This window comes from Acromyrmex echinatior, chromosome 9 (assembly GCF_024713525.1).
Source record: "Acromyrmex echinatior isolate Ae372 chromosome 9, ASM2471352v2, whole genome shotgun sequence".
In the NCBI taxonomy this organism is placed as follows: Eukaryota; Metazoa; Arthropoda; class Insecta; order Hymenoptera; family Formicidae; genus Acromyrmex; species Acromyrmex echinatior.
In genome coordinates, this window is record NC_141860.1 from 4,389,847 (window position 1) to 4,408,575 (window position 18,729).

An 18,729-nucleotide genomic window follows, 5' to 3' on the forward strand; every position below is an offset into this window, starting at 1 on the left:
TTGTTACGAATTGTATCTCTTACTTAGAAAGTATCAGAAAAGAATATCGAATCAATGGGCTTCAATATCTTCCAGATAATAGAGAATTTAAAGGTTCAAAGCACACATATATCATTTCATGCCCCGCTGTGATGTCCCTTTGTGTGTGATATGTGGTGATACAAATCAATACAAGTGTTGTTCTGTTTTTATTGCTTATTGAATACCAAGAAAGATAGAATAATAATGTTTATGTCGACTTGTGTCATTAAATGGAAAGTACTGATGGCTATTAATGTGGTCGCGTTTATCCAAAAGAAACCTAAATGATAAGATTCTTTTTTTTTTTAAATTGGTAATCATCCCTTTTTGGGACACAATACCATCCGGTTTTTTTCGTCTTTTTCTATCAGAACGTAATGCTAAATAGTTGTGTTCCAAAATTTACTGTCAATACTGAAAAACTATAGTTTATGTTACGTTATAGATTTTCAGTATTAACAATGAATTTTGGAACACACCCTTTGTTTCTATTTAAAATGAATCGTTTATTTGCCCGATTTTTCCTTCAAGATGCATTCGGCTTGGGTACTTTGTAGCTAAATTCAATCAGATTCTCACTGCAAATCTATAGTCATCCGTGACTCTATATGAAATTTGTTACCTTTTTGTTATCCATAAAAAATTGGTAGTATACTTAAAATCTGTCTCTATAGATTAACTTCATAGGAAGCTTCATTTTGTGTGTTTTTCATTTAGACCCAGTTCCACAACTCACGATTAACTCTTAATCAAGGTTCAATTTATTCATTGTCTCTTTTCAATTCTAGAAGCTAATTACAGCGCGTGAACGCCTAAACTGTTGCAGCTTCATGTCTATTTTCATCAAAATAGATTAACGTTAATCTGTTGAAATTATCCTTCATCTTTTTTTTAGTTCTAACGTAAGTCTTAGAAAAAAATTGAAGAATAAATTCAACTGAAATTAAAGTTAATCTTCATTGGAAACAGATCGGAGACTGAACAAAAATTGATTTTCTTCTCTCTCTTTCTAGAGCGTACAATTCGCACGATTGTGGAAAACATTTCTTTCCATCTTTTCTTTCATTTTTTCTTCTTTAACTAAAAATGAAAGGAAAGACTTGTTTCAGTTACATCTCCTATACATCTAATATCTTTATCCTTTTTCTTATTTTCCATACCTTGCTTTTATTTTTAATGCGGAAAATGTGAGAGACTGAACCAGATTTCTTAGTTTATCCAATTCTGAGGATCGAAGAAAAGAAATATTCGTATCATTTTTTTTCAAAAAACGCGGATGCTTTGTCCTCTAAATGCCTTTCTACGATTCCCTCCAGCCCCTTTTTATGATATCTTTTTCCTTTTCATATTTTCTAACGCTATCTTTAGTGTTGGATAATGTAACACAAAATATTTATACATGTATATATATATATTTTTTTTTTAAACTGCGCATATTTGATTTAGTTCTCGAAAATATAATTTAATATTTAGGACATTGATCTTGAAACTTTATCTTTAAACAGAGTTTATTTCTTAGCATAATACATGCGTTACATTTCTCTTAATTGTGCGCAACCTGATAGAGTTTTAGATGATTTTACATTTTTGCAAATGTGAATGTTTCTTGGATTTATATTGTTTATTTTTTCTGTATTTTTCTCTCTGTACATACATTTTTTTTATAATCTTCCTTAGATTTAGTTCTTATCTTGAAGTAGCAGTATATACTAGGATTGTGGATATCGAGTTAAGTCTGAAATATTCATATCTTATCAACATCTATATTGCTAGATCTATTTTATATATCTTTCTTTACATATATTTACAAGTGTGGAATTAAATAATATATAAGCATTGTGCTGAAGTTAACTGTAAAATTTAGATTTCGCTTGTTAAAGGTTACTGTTGATTTCAGTTTGAAACTGGAAGGCAAAGTAAAAAAAATATATGAAGTATTATTATATCATAAAACTATATATGTAAGAGAATTTTTGATATTTTTATCATTAAATATAATTTGTGTGTAATATATATTTATAAAAAATTCCTAATTTTTTTGTAAAATAATATTAACTTACGTATTCATGTAATTAAATACTACAAACGTAAGTAATAATTTAAATGGTATACGCAAAATTAAGGTCTTACATTTTACAATTCCAATTACATAAAGAAATGCTTAAAAATAAGATTCAAAAATTCAATTAATTTGTTATATAACTAAATGGACAAAAATGCATATTTGTATGTGCCTTTTAAAAGGTATGATGTATATAATAACACGTGTAAAAGCGTATTATATGTAAAAATCTCATGTAGTTTAAGCCTCAATATAGTTAATTGAAGCTGTCCCAAATTTTTCAAATTAATATCATTTTTATATCGTTATTAACAATTAACAATTGAAAGTTATTCTTTTTCACTTTTGCACAATATTCTGTTATACATTTTATCATATACACAAATTTTGGACATGCATGTCTACTAGCTTTAATTATATTTATATTTTAACAGTATATATTATAAAAAGAAATTATATTTCAAATTTATTCTTTTAATTTTGAAGAAGCAAAAATACCGTTTATCTAATAGACATTGTCTATTAGACTTACAACAAATTATATTTTCTATAAAAGGAACTAAATAAGAAAAAATAAAAATTTTGATACAATAAAATGACATCCTTGTCATTCGTTGTCACCATAAGTACAACGTATCCAGAAGAAAATTCCTTTATATCTTATTATAAAATTTTCCCCTACAATGAACTTTTACTATGGAATTATAAACACTTCGCTCGATGAATCTATTTTCGCTATTTCAACATCTTAATACTTTCATAAAAATTTTTAAACGTTCACGACAAGAAAACCACTTCCAACAGTATCGAAGTATTATATGCAGTTTCATGACGAAGCGGAATATCACTCATCGTTGTGGTAACATCTATCTAACACACGAAGAACTGTCGAAAAGAAATCAGTCACAGACAGCGACTAACAAAGAATAAAGTTCTTTCCTTAATCTAGATCCAGCTGTCTCGTGCTGAGCGTTCCCATGTGTAGTTTCGACGTTCTCATCTTTCTGAATGATTTGAGTAAATCCTCCATCGTGATGGGACGCACGGTATCGTGAAATTCTTCATCGTACTCGTCGTCTGTATTATTTTCATATTTAAGTCCGTCGCTACAAATTGAACAACATTATAGAAACTGATACAATGTGACTTCAAATTTTGAAATTCACACAATTCTGGACATAAATTTCGCTATATTCGATTTTTTTTCTATGAAATATTTAAATATACATACTGCGTGCATAAATAATCTCTAATACGATATATAGACGCGTTTCGACAAAGTTCTTGTAAATCAGATCCAGAGAAGCCTTCTGTATGCTTCGTTAATGTTGCAAGTTCTACATTGTCTGCGGTTGGCTCATTTTTCAGTATCAACTGCAAAACTTTTAATCGCTGTTGCTCATTCTGGAATCGATATATATTTTGGCATTATATATCATAATTATATATTAATAATTATGTAAAATTTAAAATCGCATAAATAGCTTTACCGGCAATCCAATATGGAAAGTAGCTGGCATACGACGCAGAATCGCTTTATCTAAATCCTGTGGCCTATTAGTGGCTCCCATTATAATAACAGTACAATCAGGATCAGTTATCAAACCATCCCACAATGACATAAATTGGGCCTTCATCATTGCCGTGGCTTCATGATCCTGTGAATTGCGCGATCTCAAAAACGAATCTGTTAAAATTAAAAACATATTAAGATAAGAAATTTTATTTATTATGCAAATAGATTGTATCAAATTGTATTAATGCGATTAAAATATTATCTGCGATGATAAACTATATCACAAATTATATTAGAATTAAGTAGATATAATTTTTTTAAATAATAAAAAAATAAAATTTTTGAGATAATAAAAGCTTCTAAAATAAATTTAAATATACATATACTTAAAAATAACTATTCTTGATGTACCTATCTCATCAATGAAAATAATACAGGGCTGCAATTTCACTGCCAATGAGAAGACAGCAGCGGCCAGCTTCTGACTTTCCCCATACCACTTATCAGTCAAGATGCTCACGTCTAGATTTATAAAGCGTGTTTTTGCCTCCCGAGCGGTAGCCTTGGCCATCATGGTTTTACCGCAACCTGGCGGACCATATAGCAATACTCCCTGGAAATGACAAGCACAAGGTACTTCTATCTAAAATATTAATTTCTCTCTAAAGAACACACATATCTGGTACCTTGGGTGCTTGAGTCAGTTGTGAATCTTCAAATAATTCTTTCCTCTGTATAGGCAGGATTACTGTCTCTTTGAGTTCTTGAATAACACTATCTAGACCGGCAATGCTGCTCCATGATACTTTGATATCACTTGGATCTATCAGATGATTAGCTATTATCATCTCATAGTCCGTCAGTTGGTCCAAGTCAAAGGATCTTGCATACCTGTCGCTTTCTGCCAATTTACGTAACTGCTCCCGAGCCTAAAAGAATTTATACATAAGATACAAATTATCTGCAGTTAATATTCTGTTCTACAAATTGAAGATAATTTGCGACTCTGAAATTTCATTGAGAAATTATATAAGATTACGCCAAACCTTCTTTTTAGCTCTTTGTTTGGTACTTCTGGTAGGATCAAGCTGACTGATAAGCCATCTCATGCTGAAAAAGCCGATTGCTGCAACACATGTTAATCTTGCTACCAGCATCAACACCTCTTGTCGTGTGAGACCAGCACTAGCTGCCATGTTCATTGTTCACTAGGATATTCTGTAAATCCAATACTTTGTTATACTAAAACATTTAATATGATTATACTGAGTTGCAATTAACAAGAAAAAACAAATATATTTAAGAAACGCAACAATTATAGGATTGTTAAATAACAACTGAGAAGTTACAAGTGCAATAACTTTGAAAAAAATGAGCTTATAGTTTAAGGTCTGAAAAAAAGAGAGGAAGTTTTGTTAATGATATTCACAATATTCTCGTTGTCATATTAAAGAAGAAATATGCAAATTTACGTTTGTTTATGCAACTTGCGATTTATCCGCAATCGTTACCGAATAGTTGCTGGCTTATTCCGCGCTGAGGACTATTCCGCTACGTATTCCTGGCGACTTAACCTCACCGGAACTCACGATTTCGCTGAGCGAAGAAAGCAGAAGAAAGTGGACAGCGACTTATAGGTTAGAACAGAATGCGAGAGAGGAGGAATATGCGTGATATATATATGTATGTATGTATGTAGTACATTCCGCTTGAAGTCGCTATTTAAACGAGGAATTTGTTCATCTGCGCTATTGCACTTTCTAAGTTTTTACACTAAAAACAAAATATACTCAAGTACTCGAATACTGGAATAAAAACATCCGCAGAATAGTACAAATGAAGCAAAATAAATAGGTAAACGAGAATGGACTGAAATTTTATCTATCCGAAATAGCGGCCCGGTAAAAAATTTGTCATACAGGAATATATATAATTATATATAAATATACATAAACATATATAAATATTTATAAACATATATAATTTTATATGAAATATATCCATACATGTTCTTACAATCTTTCTTTTTTTTGTAAAATTACTTTTTAATGTATATATATATATATATAATAGAATAATAATGTGAAAACATAAAAAATAGTTTATATAATTTTTGCATTGTTCATTTTAGAAAAAAAAAACAAATTTGATAAAATGTAAAAAAAATTGCTCATACATAATTATGCATAATTTTATATATAAGTCTATACATAAGTATAATTTTTCTACATTTCTTCAAATTTGATTTTTTCTAAAACAAATAATGCAAAAATTACCTTTTTATTATTTTTAATATTTTCACATTACTATTAATATTTCTATTACACTAAAAAGTAAGTTTATAAAAGAAGAGAGAGAGAGAGAGAGAGAGAAAGAGAGAAGCTGAACATGAATGTATGAACATATATAGACATATTTCATATATAATTATATATGTTTATGAACATTTATGCGTGTTATGTATGTTTATATACATATTCATGCATGACAAATTTTTTACCGCCGCTATTTACGCATTCGGATAGATAAAATTTCAGACCATTCTCGTTGACCTGTTTATTTTGTTTCATTTGCTCCATTCTGCGGATGTTCTACTTTTTATTCCAGTATTCGAGTACTTCAGTATTTTTTATTTTTAGTGTAAAAACTTAGAAAATGCAATAGCGCAGATGAACAAATTCCTCGTTTAAATAGCGACTTCAAGCGCAATGTACTACATATATACATAAACATATCACGCATTTCCTCCTCTCTCGTATTTTGTTTTAACCTATAAGTCACTGTCCACTTTCTTCGTTCAGCGAAATCGTGAGTCCCGGTGAGATTAAGTCGCCAGGAATACGTAGCGGAATAATCCTCAGCGCGGAAAGTCAGCAAACTATTCGGTAACGATTGCGGGTAAACCGCAAGTCGCATAACATTCATGAACAATTTTTTATCGAGGAATGTACTTTTAAATAGCGAAAACTTTTTTTTTCAATTGGATTCAATAATTAGTTTCAATTAGATTCAATTGGATACTTATTTTTCTACATTTATTATTTTCAAACTTAAAAGAGAAACAGGTATAATCATATCCATATAATTTGAGACAAAATTTGCGATGTGTTGTAAAATTGGACAGAGTTAAAATTTGGAATTATTCCTTTATATTCTGTGTATAATTATATATAATTTTATATAATAATTTTAAATTTTATATATATATTTATGTGTGTATATAATTATAAATATATATAAATAGAGAAATACATATAATTATACACAATTATATATATAAAATATGTCCATTTACACAATTATATACATTTTTATGTAATATTATTATAATTATATATAAAACACTAGAGCTGGTGATTGCCTTTGAAAGAAGGTTCTTTTGGGCAGAACTCTCAAATCCAAGGATCTTTCAATATCGAAGCACATTAAAATATTTAAAAATCTCAAATTCATCAGTCAAGATATTTTAACGGACAACAAACATATAATGGAGATGAAAAATGTAAGTTATTAACTTGTTTTTTACCATGAGTACATATGTCAACAGCATTAAAAAGTTAAAAAATATATAAGATTTTGTATAAACAAATCAATTCACATTCATAATATTTTCTAAAGTGACGATTCAATGCGTATTCTGTATAATAAAGAAAATTCATAGATTCATATATGTATCAAATAAGTATAATTTGAATGCAATTATAACTGCAAAAGGTTTATTTTAGACGAATCTATTATTTATGTTAGAATTAACATTCAATTTATAATTTCATATACTGTGATACATTTAGAAAGTTGCACTTATATAAAATATGTAATCACAAAATGTATGAATAATTAAAATGCATCAATAAAATTATAAATAAAAGTAAATTAAATGATAAAGGCTACGAGTCAATGCAGGATGTTAAGTGCTAATAAATGAATTTTAATATTACAATAATTTCAATACAATGCTAAACGTTTCGATCTTCATTAGGTCATCCTCGGTAACATCAAAATGATATGAATAAAAAAGGTCGCAAATTACAAAAGTACCAAACATGTTCAAATATAATTTTTAACGATTCCTACAATCAAAATTACGAAGAATCTATTTCTCTCGTCATTTCTCCAATATTCCTCCGCGTGTAGTGGATACCTCTGTCCAAAAAAATGTCTCCCTGCAATCGCATGGTCAATTGTTAACAATTAATAAAATATATAAAAAATATAAAAATTAAATTGCATCAACGCGTCGTAGATCGACGTTAATTTTTAAAATAAATCAAATTGTAAAAGTAGTCCTGAACGATTAGAATAATATATAAATTAATAAAATAGTTGAATTAAAGTAGTAAAATAATTGAAAAAAAAGTTTTAATTATCATACCTATTTCTGCAATTAAAACGATTGCAAGGATTCTCATCAATCATCAGTGGTGTACATATATATTATATATATATATATATATATATCTCTCTCTCTCTCTCTCTCTCAAAATTATGTTCTCATATATGATATATATATATATATATATCATAAAAGTATGTTCTCTCAAATCGTCTGTTTTTCTTCTCAGCCCTTCGTAGTCCACTCCTGGACATAGGCCTCTTCCATTTCTCTCCATGTCTCCCTTTCCCGTACGACCTGCATCCAATTTGATCTCTCGTGCCTTCTAATGTCGTCGTGTCAGCGCGACTGCGGCCGGCCCACGCTCCTCGTCGACGCCCTCGGTCTCCAACACAATAGACGTTTATTCTACCTCTCATCCTTACACCTGGCCACATGGTCCGCCCATCTCCACTTCAGCGCCGCCACTTGTCCGACGATGTCGGAGACATCGGTCTTCGATCTTATAATATCATTTCTTCACTTTGTCTTTAAGGCCGGAATCAGACTATGCATTGAAGATTGAGATTAAAGATTAAAAATTGAAATTTCAACAATGAAGACAAAAAAATTTTGGCTTCTTTTGTTCTGATTGGTCAAACTTCAATCTTTCAATCTTCAATCTTATTCTTCAATACGTAGTCTGATTCCGCTCTAAGACTGATCCCCAGCATTGATCTTTCCATTGCTCTTTGACATATCAAGTGAATTTGCACTGCGCTAGGTCAGCGTCATAGTTTCAACAAGGCATATATATTGTCACCGGCAATATATATGTCTTGTATACTTTTCGCTTAAGGTTTATGGGAATTTGGGGGGAATTTTTCTGATGAGATCTATCTCAACTTGCCAAATGCTGCCCAACTCAAACCGACCTGCCTCGTCACAATCTCCGCTGTCTGTTTTTGCTTGCCGCTGTCCGGTTTTGCTTGCCCAGTTTAATGGTGTGGCCCAAGTATATATACTCTACATTGTGAATGGTTACTTTATCAATAGTCAATTTTATATTATTGGTGAATATAATCTTGATTTTTTATAGATTCATACTTAGGCCCACCTGTCTGTATGCACAATTTGGCTAACATCTCTTCTAGTTCTGCAGCATCGCTACTGAAGAGTGCAATGTCTTCTGTGAAGCGCAGATGGTTCAGATATGTTCCGTCAACCGCAATTCCTTTTCTCTCCCAAGACAGCCCTTTGAAAATTATTCCAATGCCAGAGAACAATTTTGGAGAAATCGTGTCACCCTGTCTAATTCTTCTCTTCACCTGAATTTTTTCGGTACACATGTCATCGTTGATTTTTATTTTGAGGGTGGCTTGTCTATAGATATATTTTATAATCGAGTATCTTGAGTCAATTCTCGCCAGGTCCATTGCCTCCTGGATCGCCCAAGTCTCCACTGAGTTGAACATCTTTTGGTAGTCCTCGAATGCCATATTAGAGGGATATTGTATTCCATGCATTTAATTAAAAAAAAAATTTGAATTGTCATACCTATTTGTGCAACTAAAACAAATGCAAGGATTCTCATCAATCGTCGATGGTGTACATATAATGTATATGCCATAAAATTATGTTCTCATCGTCAATTAGTAAAATTCTAACGCGCGAAGATAAAATTTGCGTTAGAATTTTATTAATTGACGATTTGAGAACATAATTTTGTGACATATTATATACATGTACATCACCGACGATTAATGAGAATCCTTGCATTTGTTTTAATTGCACGAATAGATATGACGATTAAAACTTTTTTTTTCAATTATTTTACTACTTCAATTCAACTATTTTATTAATCTATATCTTATTCTAATTGTTCAGGACTACTTTTACAATTTGATTTTTTTTTTAATTAACGTTGATCCACCAAGGCAGGTCGATACGACTTAATTTTTATATTTTTTATATATTTTATTAATTTTTAACAATTAATCATGCGAGGAGATTGATTGCGAGGAGATATTGAGAGGAGGTGTCTTTATCGCTACACGCGGAGGAATATTGAAGGAATGACAAAAGAAATAGATTCTTTGTAATTTTGATTATAGGAATCGTTAAAAATTATATTTGAACATGTTATTCGATATTTTTGTAATTTGCGATCTTTTTTATTTATATATTTTTATGTTGCTAAGGATGACCTAATGAGAGTCAAAACATTTAGCATTGTATTGAAATTATTGTAATATTAAACTTAACATCCTGGATTAACTCGTCTTTATCATTTAATTTGTTTTAAAAATTTGAATCTGATTTTAATGAAACTTTGTGAACTTGTAGCTCACATAAAGAGATGAATTTAGAAAATATCAATTGGGGCGGAAAAACAGTTTGAAGGGGTGAAATCACCCCTTACGTGTATAGCATTTCAGCTTTTTCCATTATATCTCGAAAACTATTCGAGATATCAAAAAATGTTTTATACAAAAGTTTTATAATAAAACTCTTACTTTTGTTCATCCATACGAATAATATTTTTTAAAAATAAAAATTTTTTTTAATTTGAAAAAAAAATGTTTATTGAAAATATTATTGTGGATGAACAGAAATAATTTTATTGTAAAATTTTGTATAAAATATTTTTCGAGTAGTTTTCGAGATATAATGGAAAAAGCTGAAAATTGCTGTACACGTAAGGGGTGACTTCATCCCTTCAAACCGTTTTTCCGCCCTAGCTGATATCTTCTAAATTCATCTCTTTATGTGAGTTACAATTTCACAAAGTTTTATTAAAATCAGAATTTGACACCTCGCGAGATTCCCTTGTAAATACATTGATTTTTAGTTTTATAAATAAAAGACTTTCTCTTGAAATTTATGTAAGGATAGTTATAAATTTTCTAAATATATGTAAGAAAGCAATTATTATTAATTATTATATTGAAATGTAAAATTTGACAAAACTTTTAAATAAATTTTAAATATCATTTATGATCAACAAGAGTGGTTCTTTTCTATCACTCTTGGCTGTTCATTTAGTCTTTTTTGCAATTATCTTAATAAAACATTATTTTACTTGAAAAAAGATTTATTAAATGCAAAATGTTCGAAAAATTTCTATGTATCTTCAGTAAAAGCTAATTTCAAATAATTTTTACATATATCCATATATAATACATGTATATTTACAATATATATACAAATTTGTATAATATTTGATATATATTATATTAGACGTTCAAATATTTGTTTAAAATTTGATTTATTTCACTAAAGAAATAAAGACTTAGAATATATCTACTCTAATCTTTATTAATTTTTATTATTCACATGTAAGTTATTTATTTCTAGATTTCTGATAAAAAAGAAGATGAGAATCTTTCGAAAAAAGAGCAGACAATATTATCATGTTTACCTTTACATTTCAAGAGCTATGCTCAAACGCAGATTAAGTCGACTAAATTTGATTTTACATGGAAAATTAATCAAAGTTCTAAATTGTTTAAAGTCGTAAATCAATTATGTTCTCCGGTGTTTTTAGAAAAAGATCATTACCAAATTCTAATAAAATTTTCACATAATAAAACTAATTCAAAAACAGCACAATTTTTTATGTGTACTGATAAAGCATTTATTGGTATATGCACTATTACTTTAAATTCTGAATCACCAAAATCGTTCTTTGGTCGTATTTCGAATATGACATTGTTAATTGAAATATCTGAATATGAGCTTTTTTATGATATGCTTACTATATACTTTGAGTTTGAAATTTTTCATAAATTAAAAAGTAACATTTTACATACGAATTTATCCTCAACATCCTCAACATTATTTTCAAAAGATATAAAATCTCTTGAAGATTCAATCCTTAACGAGCTTCAATCTAAGAATGATGAATCAATTAACTTTATACTGGGAAAAGAGCAATATGTTGTATCAAAAAAATTATTATGTGCCACCAATAGTAGCTATTTTAAGAATATATGTCAAACACATGAAGCAAAAATAGATATGACAAATGAATTAACGTTGGATGAATTAGAAAATTTTAAGATTTTGTTATTAATTATAAATGGTTTAAAATCTGTATCAGATTATCTTAGTTCTGATATGTTGAAAAAAATATTTACGATAGCCGATAAGTATGATGTATTAACTGTAAAATTAACATGCGAACATTATTTGATACGCCATATTAAGATTATAAATGCTATGGAACTTATAGAATTTGCGTTTTCGTTTAATGCAAACTTTTTAAAAACATATTTGATAAATTTTGTTAAGTTTCATATAAAAGAAATTACAAATACTACAAATTTTCAAAAGCTACCGCAAAAAAATATTGCTAAGCTAATGGAATTCATTGAGAAAAATGAAACATTAATTGAAACAAGCACTTCTCTATTTCAAGAATAGCTGGGCATATCTATATAGTTATTTCTGATTTATTTCTGATAGCTACAAATAAAAAATTTATATCGATTAATATTAAATTCATACGTATAGTATTGCATATGTATAATATTTAGCTGTAAATTAACATAATATGATAAAAATATTTTTCAAATATCTTTCTTATTTAATAAAGAAACTCTCTCTTTCTCTTCCTTCCTCTCCCCTTTCTCTCTTCCACCCCTTTATTACAAATAATATATTGTAATTTTTAATGTTTAAATATATAAGAATTTACATGCAAATAAGTATTAATACAAATTAAAAATAATTTATAATTTAAGCTTATATACAATTAAAACTTATTAATTTTACTTAACATAAATTAGCTATAATGTTCTCATGTCTACAGGTTGATCTAAAACAAAAATGTAAAAAATCTTTCCAAAGCTAAATTAACTATAAATGTTTTATGAAATTTCTATCAATAAATATATGTAAGTAAAACTTTCCAATTCTTTAGATCATCCTGTGTACACAGATTCTATAATGTCAGAATTTTTAATCTTTCTCAACGAGCGTTTGTTTTGATGTATTCAATGTTGATTTTGTTTCTTCAGTGTTTATCATAATTATGTATTTCGATGTTGTATTCAATTTAGATATTAATAAAGTGCAATTTGGAGAAAAACCAAATTAATTGCTGATCAAATTATAACTTAATTTAAATAAATAAAAAAATAAACTTACGTTTCATTAATTATTTATTTTTTTATCAATTTATTTCTAATTCAAAAAGATCTGATGTTGAGCAAATTATATTTAATAGAAACATACTAAAGATGGAAAAAAATATTGTAAAAAAATTATAAATCAGCTATAAAAATTATAATTATACTTTATAATTAATCATCTCAAAACTTTTACATTAAGTTTAAAAATAAGAATAAATATGATATTTTAAATATCTTTTGTTAATCTAATTTTTGCAATTCAAAATATAACTTTATATTGTTTTTTTTAGAAGAAGCAATTTGAAAGTAAAAAATAAGACTAAAGTATGAACAGTAAGAGCTGTTTAATTCATTAAAGAAATTATTTTCAAACAATAACAGTATTATTGAAATTTAATGTGAGATTAAAATCAGTCAAAGTAAGAATTCAATTTATTTTATATATAATAAAAGCTAGACTCATGATATGCCATTCATTGAGGTATTCATAGTCATAGATCGATCCACGATTAATCTCATTTCAGGCTAGTTTCTTCTTCTTCTTAAATTCCCCTGTATGGATTTCTCTATTGGGTTACAGTATCATGTTTTGATCTTGCGATCTAGCATTAAATCTTCGGGGGCAGAGGTTCTGCTTAAATTCTTCATATATACAGTTTAACCAATATTTATTCCAGAATCTTCTAAATAAATCTTCAGGCGAGTTAGGTTTGAATTGGTTCAAACCAAAGTTTAAACCAATCACATTTATTAAATTGTGGTTTGAAAAGCGTTTTTTAAGTAAAAGATTGATTCAAACTAGTGTTCCTACAATAAGAACACTAATTCAAATCTAACTCAAATTGGATCTGAGAATCACGATTATGAATACCCTAAATCTATCCATTCGTTATTTTACTAATATTCATTAATTACGATAAAATTTGACTATGCAAAACTTTAATAAAATTATATTTTAAAATGAATCTCAATGAAAAATTAATCTTAATAAAATATAGTTTACTAAATTAACATATAGTGAATTATACATAAAAATCCTTCATGTATCTAAATAGTATCTGATTATTCAGCTTCTTTCGGCAATTGGAAACAAAATATTATTTTACTGAATGATAATATTATCTGAATGATTATATTATATAATCAATTTCAGCATTGATAAATAAATCGATTATTTTGAAATTTTTCTCATAAAAAAAAAGGAGATATCTTTATTGAAAATTGTCCAAAAAAACATTATTTTCGTCATCTACATCGTTATATATTTAGATTGTGACAAGATTTAGATTGTTGGACATGATTTAAATCTAATATATTTTGAATATACTTAGATAATTTATGCTTTATAAGTTTTTATAAAGCTTTTAACCTATCATTAAATTTTAGATTGAATTTCTTTCTTCTGATTTAGGATATTGTCCTATGATAAAAGGGATTTCGGAAAATTAAGGCTCAATCAATAATTAAGGCTGTGTTTCAAAATTGATTACCAGCACTGCAGATATGTCGTCATAAAAACATGTTACCAACAGCGTTCTAATTTTAGGGGAACAATGTAATTGCTCACTGCCAATCACAGCGACTTCTGCGTAGGGAGTTTAGGGTTAGTTTTTTTAAGTGCTGTGATTGACTGTGTGCAATTAAACCGTGAACAATTGCCATATACTCCAATTTTAGTAAGCATGCAATTAGTGCGAATATGCATTTTTAATTGAAACGATATTCGCCATCTTGGATGCTGTAGCTGCCTTACCTTTCAGCCGCAGCAGAAAATGACGACAAAATTAGTGATGTCTTTACTCTTTCGCAGCACTGCCACAGCGTGTGAGACTCATGATAAGGAAATCATGAGTATCACGGATGAGAGCCGTGATACGTCATTCGTACAAAGCTTAATTTTTTTTAATTTGTACGAGAAAAGGAAAAGAGTTAATAAAATTAAGTTTTACTAAAAAAATTAAATCAAATTTTTTCGGAGACGCTATATTGTGATAAATATAGACTGTTATATTTATATATGATAAAGTATTCTCGTAATAAAGTATGCATTTGTGTGTGTGTGTGTGTGTGTGTGTGCGCGTGCGTGCGTGTGTGTGCGCGTGTGTGCGTGTATATATATTATTAAATTACAATTTCACATTTAATTATAATTTTCATGCAATATATTATTTTTTCATACATAATTATTCAATTACAATTTTCATATAGTATTTAATCAATTATTATTTTTAATTTATTTATTACTATTTAATATTATTATTATTATTATTAATGTGAATATTATCTTTATATAATGAGTTCGTTAACATTATATTATTATATAATTCTAATTTAAAAATATACTTGCTATAAACAATTTCCATGATACGATTGAATTATGTTTTTTTTTTTAGAAAAATCATTCTGTAGCTTTATAAAAACTATAAAAACATCAAATTTATAAGCGCCTTTCCAACCTACAATATGGCAACGAATCATGTGACCTGGAATCCACTACAGATTTGTTCGCGTCGCATGCTCCAACTTCTACTTTCTCCAAACGCGCTCGTTAGATTGAGTAGAAGCATGTTGCTTACACATCAAAGGTACCGACGCTCAGTGTCACATATATTGTATGTACTTATACTGTGTCTAAACCCTTGAAAAACTGATCGGAGAGATAATGAAGAAAAAATTCGTGGCGCTTCTGTCGCTGACAATCTTGTTTATTCAGTTTTAATGGAGGTGGAAGTACAGTCACAATTATAATATTATCGAAGTAAGAATAACACCAGTGAAAAATAAAAAGTAAATATCATAGTAAGAAGATACTGTATTAACTTGTACCAATAGACAAACAAATGCAAAAGAAAAAAGAAAAGTTTTTTTCAAAGCACCGAAGGTTATACAGTTTTAAAAATTTGGGTAATTATTTAAAATATACGATTGTCACCTCCGATTTTGATGAAATTAGGCTTATTTGAAGTGTTTTTGCACAAAAAGAATCTGTAAAAAAAAACACGTTAGGATGACCTCGCGAACCGAAATATTAAGCGTTAAAATTGACGACTATAGAGGTTAGGAAATCCATTATATCGAAGAGATGCAGCGACATGTAATTTTGGTCATATCCACATGCGCTGTGGTCATGTACGCATGCATTTAGCGTAACTGCGCTAGAGATATCAAATGATTGTAGTAAATTTCGTAAATGCTATTTCGGAAAATTTTCTGCATGTTTATGCCCATTTCCACCAATGTAGATTAACTTTAATCTCGGTTCAACTTACTCTTTGTCTTTTTCTAATTCTAAAATTAGAAAAAGATGAAAAGTAAATTGAAACGAGATGAAAGTTAATTTACATTGGTCTAGTTTCCACCGAGGATTTAATCCGGATCAGAATGTAAGAACTGTCGTTCGACTGTAATAGGGGAATATTCGACTGTAGTTGGTTGATTTTTATATTCTGATCCGGATTAAACCCTCGGAAACTAAGCTATTGGTGGAAATGGACATTAAAGAAATATTAGATCTAAACTTTAATCTATATAAAAAAGTAATTCTTTATCATTATCAAGTAATTCTTTATACATCTTTTCAACATAGTACTGAGAATTGGTTTTGTTCCCCTCCCAGTGGAAGGTTGCCATCATTAAAATGATACCTGATAAAAATCCGGAAGATCTTTCAGACCTATAAGCCCGCTTTCAATAACAGCCAAGATGTTTGAATCACTGTTGCTATCAAGAATGCTATCTATAATCAAAGAGAAGAATCATTCCTGAGCACCAATTTAATTTCAGAAAAAGTCATGGGATAATTGAACAAGTTCATAGATTTGTGAGCAATATCCACAAATCACTGGAAAAGAAAGAATATTGTTCGGCAGTATTTTTGGATGTCTCACAAGTCTTTGATCATGGGATTGCTCTACAAAATTAAAACTAACTTCCCTGGGTTTTATAATATCATAAGTACCTCTGAAAAGCCATTACTTTTTTAATGAGTAGTAGTAATGCTTTATCAAATTTATGCCATAAAGACGGGGATTCTACAGGGCAGTGTGCAGGGTCCTATATTGTACCTATTGTATACGGCTGACCTACTGGCAAATGGATCTATCATGATCAGGATATTTGCAGATGATGTTATAGTTTCTCACGCCGATTCTGCTGTTGCCTCTTTCATATTGCAGAAGAATTTGGACGATATTTCTTCCTGGATGAGAAACTAGAGGATTTTGGTAAATGAAACAAAATTGACGCATGTCATCTTCACCTTGAGACAAGGAAGCTGTCCGGCGATTCAGTTTAATAACTCTGATATACCTCAAATGGAGTTTGAAATATCTTGGGATTCATCTGGACAGGCATTTGACCTGGAATAGATATATTTTCATAAAAAGGAAACTCTTGGCTCGCAGTTACGAAAAATGTACTGGATGTTTAATCATAACTCTCAATTAAACATGGAAAGTAATACAATATGCAAAGTTATTCTCAAACTTATTTGATCATATGGAATCAAACTTTGAGGGCGTCTCATTCCAATATAAAACGGTAACCGCTCACGGAGCTCTCAATGAGCTCTTTTATCTGATTGGTTTATATTTTAAAATTTAAATGGCCAATCAGATGAAAGAACTCATTGAGCGGTTATCGTTCTGAATGCACCCAATAGCATTGTTCGTTTTGTCTCTCGGGGTTGCTCCGAATGAATCCAGCGTAGGAAATGTAGGATTCACATTTTGTACGACATCCGACATTTATCGTAACAATGAATGAGCGAGTTCAAGATAGCAAAGCTGCTAGACATGCTTGCCGAGCGAATGAATATGATTGGTTCTTACCTGTGGATCCAACCAATCATGTTTAATTGCTCCGCGAGCAGACCTAGCTTTGTCGACTTGAACGCACCAATTGTCAGATGTCGTATGATGGATGTCGTATGTAGTGTGATATCTATTCTACAATAGAGTCGTAAGTCGTAAGCCGTAAGAAATTGACCAATCACAGTTAAGTGTATGAAGAATAATCGATTATGATTGGTTAATTTCTGACGGCTTACCACTTTCGTCTCTATCAGGTGCTTTCCATTTGATGACACAAGTCGACACAAGTGTCGTTCTATCTTTGTCAGTTCTGAATATCAACAAGGATAGAAAGTCGATTTGTGTCGACTTATGTCATGAAATAGAAAACATCCATTATAGAACAGGCTGGAATCCTATATTTCAAGTACGATGGGTTCATTCGGAGCGACCCCGAGCAGCTTCCGAGAGACAAAATGAACAATATTACTAGATCTGTTTGCATTATTTGTATTTTTGGCACTCGACATTTTCGCTTTCTCTTTTTTTAAGGCCAAATATATATCTATCTCATTTTAAGTGCAAAAATATTTGGGGATTTTATGCAACGCGAACAGATCTATTGTTTCATCTTATATTCTTTTCACCAGAGAGACAATCGAGGTTAGCGTATGAAATCACGTGACTCGTTTATCATTAAATATGAGCGACGACTGACGAGCGACTTCATGAACACATACCTTTAACCTTGATGCTTCATGTAAAAGCCCTTACTCTAGGGACTCTAGCCCCACATAGGGACACTAGCCACACGACGCAACTATTGACGTCGCCTAGCGGTGATGATGGAAACGAGAACGGGAACGACGGCTATCAATCATAGCGCATGCGCG

The 18,729-nt window shown here is 29.7% G+C and overlaps 2 protein-coding genes and 2 long non-coding RNA genes across 9 annotated transcripts; 2 read left to right on the forward strand and 2 right to left on the reverse strand.

Annotated features, from left to right (window-relative positions):
* Positions 1-1,511: 1,511 nt before the first annotated feature.
* LOC105148782 (outer mitochondrial transmembrane helix translocase) lies at positions 1,512-5,268 on the reverse strand. 2 transcript variants are annotated; one of them, XM_011060701.2, is made up of 7 exons: positions 5,111-5,268; positions 4,646-4,817; positions 4,286-4,528; positions 4,011-4,212; positions 3,574-3,770; positions 3,315-3,487; positions 1,512-3,189 (listed from the first exon to the last, which is right to left on the reverse strand). In XM_011060701.2, exons 2-7 carry the CDS (start codon positions 4,799-4,801, stop codon positions 3,024-3,026), a joined length of 1,137 nt encoding a protein of 378 aa, XP_011059003.1. In that variant the 5' UTR covers positions 4,802-4,817; positions 5,111-5,268; the 3' UTR covers positions 1,512-3,023. The 2 variants fall into 2 exon arrangements, with proteins under 2 accessions (XP_011059003.1, XP_087265585.1); XM_087409459.1 differs by lacking the exon at positions 5,111-5,268 and adding an exon at positions 5,072-5,089.
* A 766-nt stretch (positions 5,269-6,034) lies between these two features.
* Positions 6,035-13,070, forward strand: LOC147908521 (uncharacterized). The gene is made up of 3 exons (XM_087409773.1): positions 6,035-6,484; positions 6,948-7,101; positions 11,269-13,070. Exons 2-3 carry the CDS (start codon positions 7,087-7,089, stop codon positions 12,334-12,336), a joined length of 1,083 nt encoding a protein of 360 aa, XP_087265899.1. The 5' UTR covers positions 6,035-6,484; positions 6,948-7,086; the 3' UTR covers positions 12,337-13,070.
* Positions 13,071-13,368: 298 nt separating this feature from the next.
* Positions 13,369-17,512, forward strand: LOC147908522 (uncharacterized). 2 transcript variants are annotated; one of them, XR_015546230.1, is made up of 2 exons: positions 13,369-15,950; positions 17,084-17,512. It is a non-coding gene; the product is annotated as an uncharacterized LOC147908522 (long non-coding RNA). The 2 variants fall into 2 exon arrangements; XR_015546231.1 differs by having other exon boundaries at positions 17,169-17,512.
* Positions 15,895-18,714, reverse strand: LOC147908523 (uncharacterized). Of its 4 annotated transcripts, XR_015546229.1 has the most exons (4): positions 18,577-18,714; positions 17,005-17,404; positions 16,691-16,782; positions 15,895-16,031 (listed from the first exon to the last, which is right to left on the reverse strand). It is a non-coding gene; the product is annotated as an uncharacterized LOC147908523 (long non-coding RNA). The 4 variants fall into 4 exon arrangements; XR_015546226.1 differs by having other exon boundaries at positions 16,691-17,404; XR_015546227.1 differs by lacking the exon at positions 18,577-18,714 and adding an exon at positions 18,484-18,551 and having other exon boundaries at positions 16,691-17,404.
* Positions 18,715-18,729: the final 15 nt, after the last annotated feature.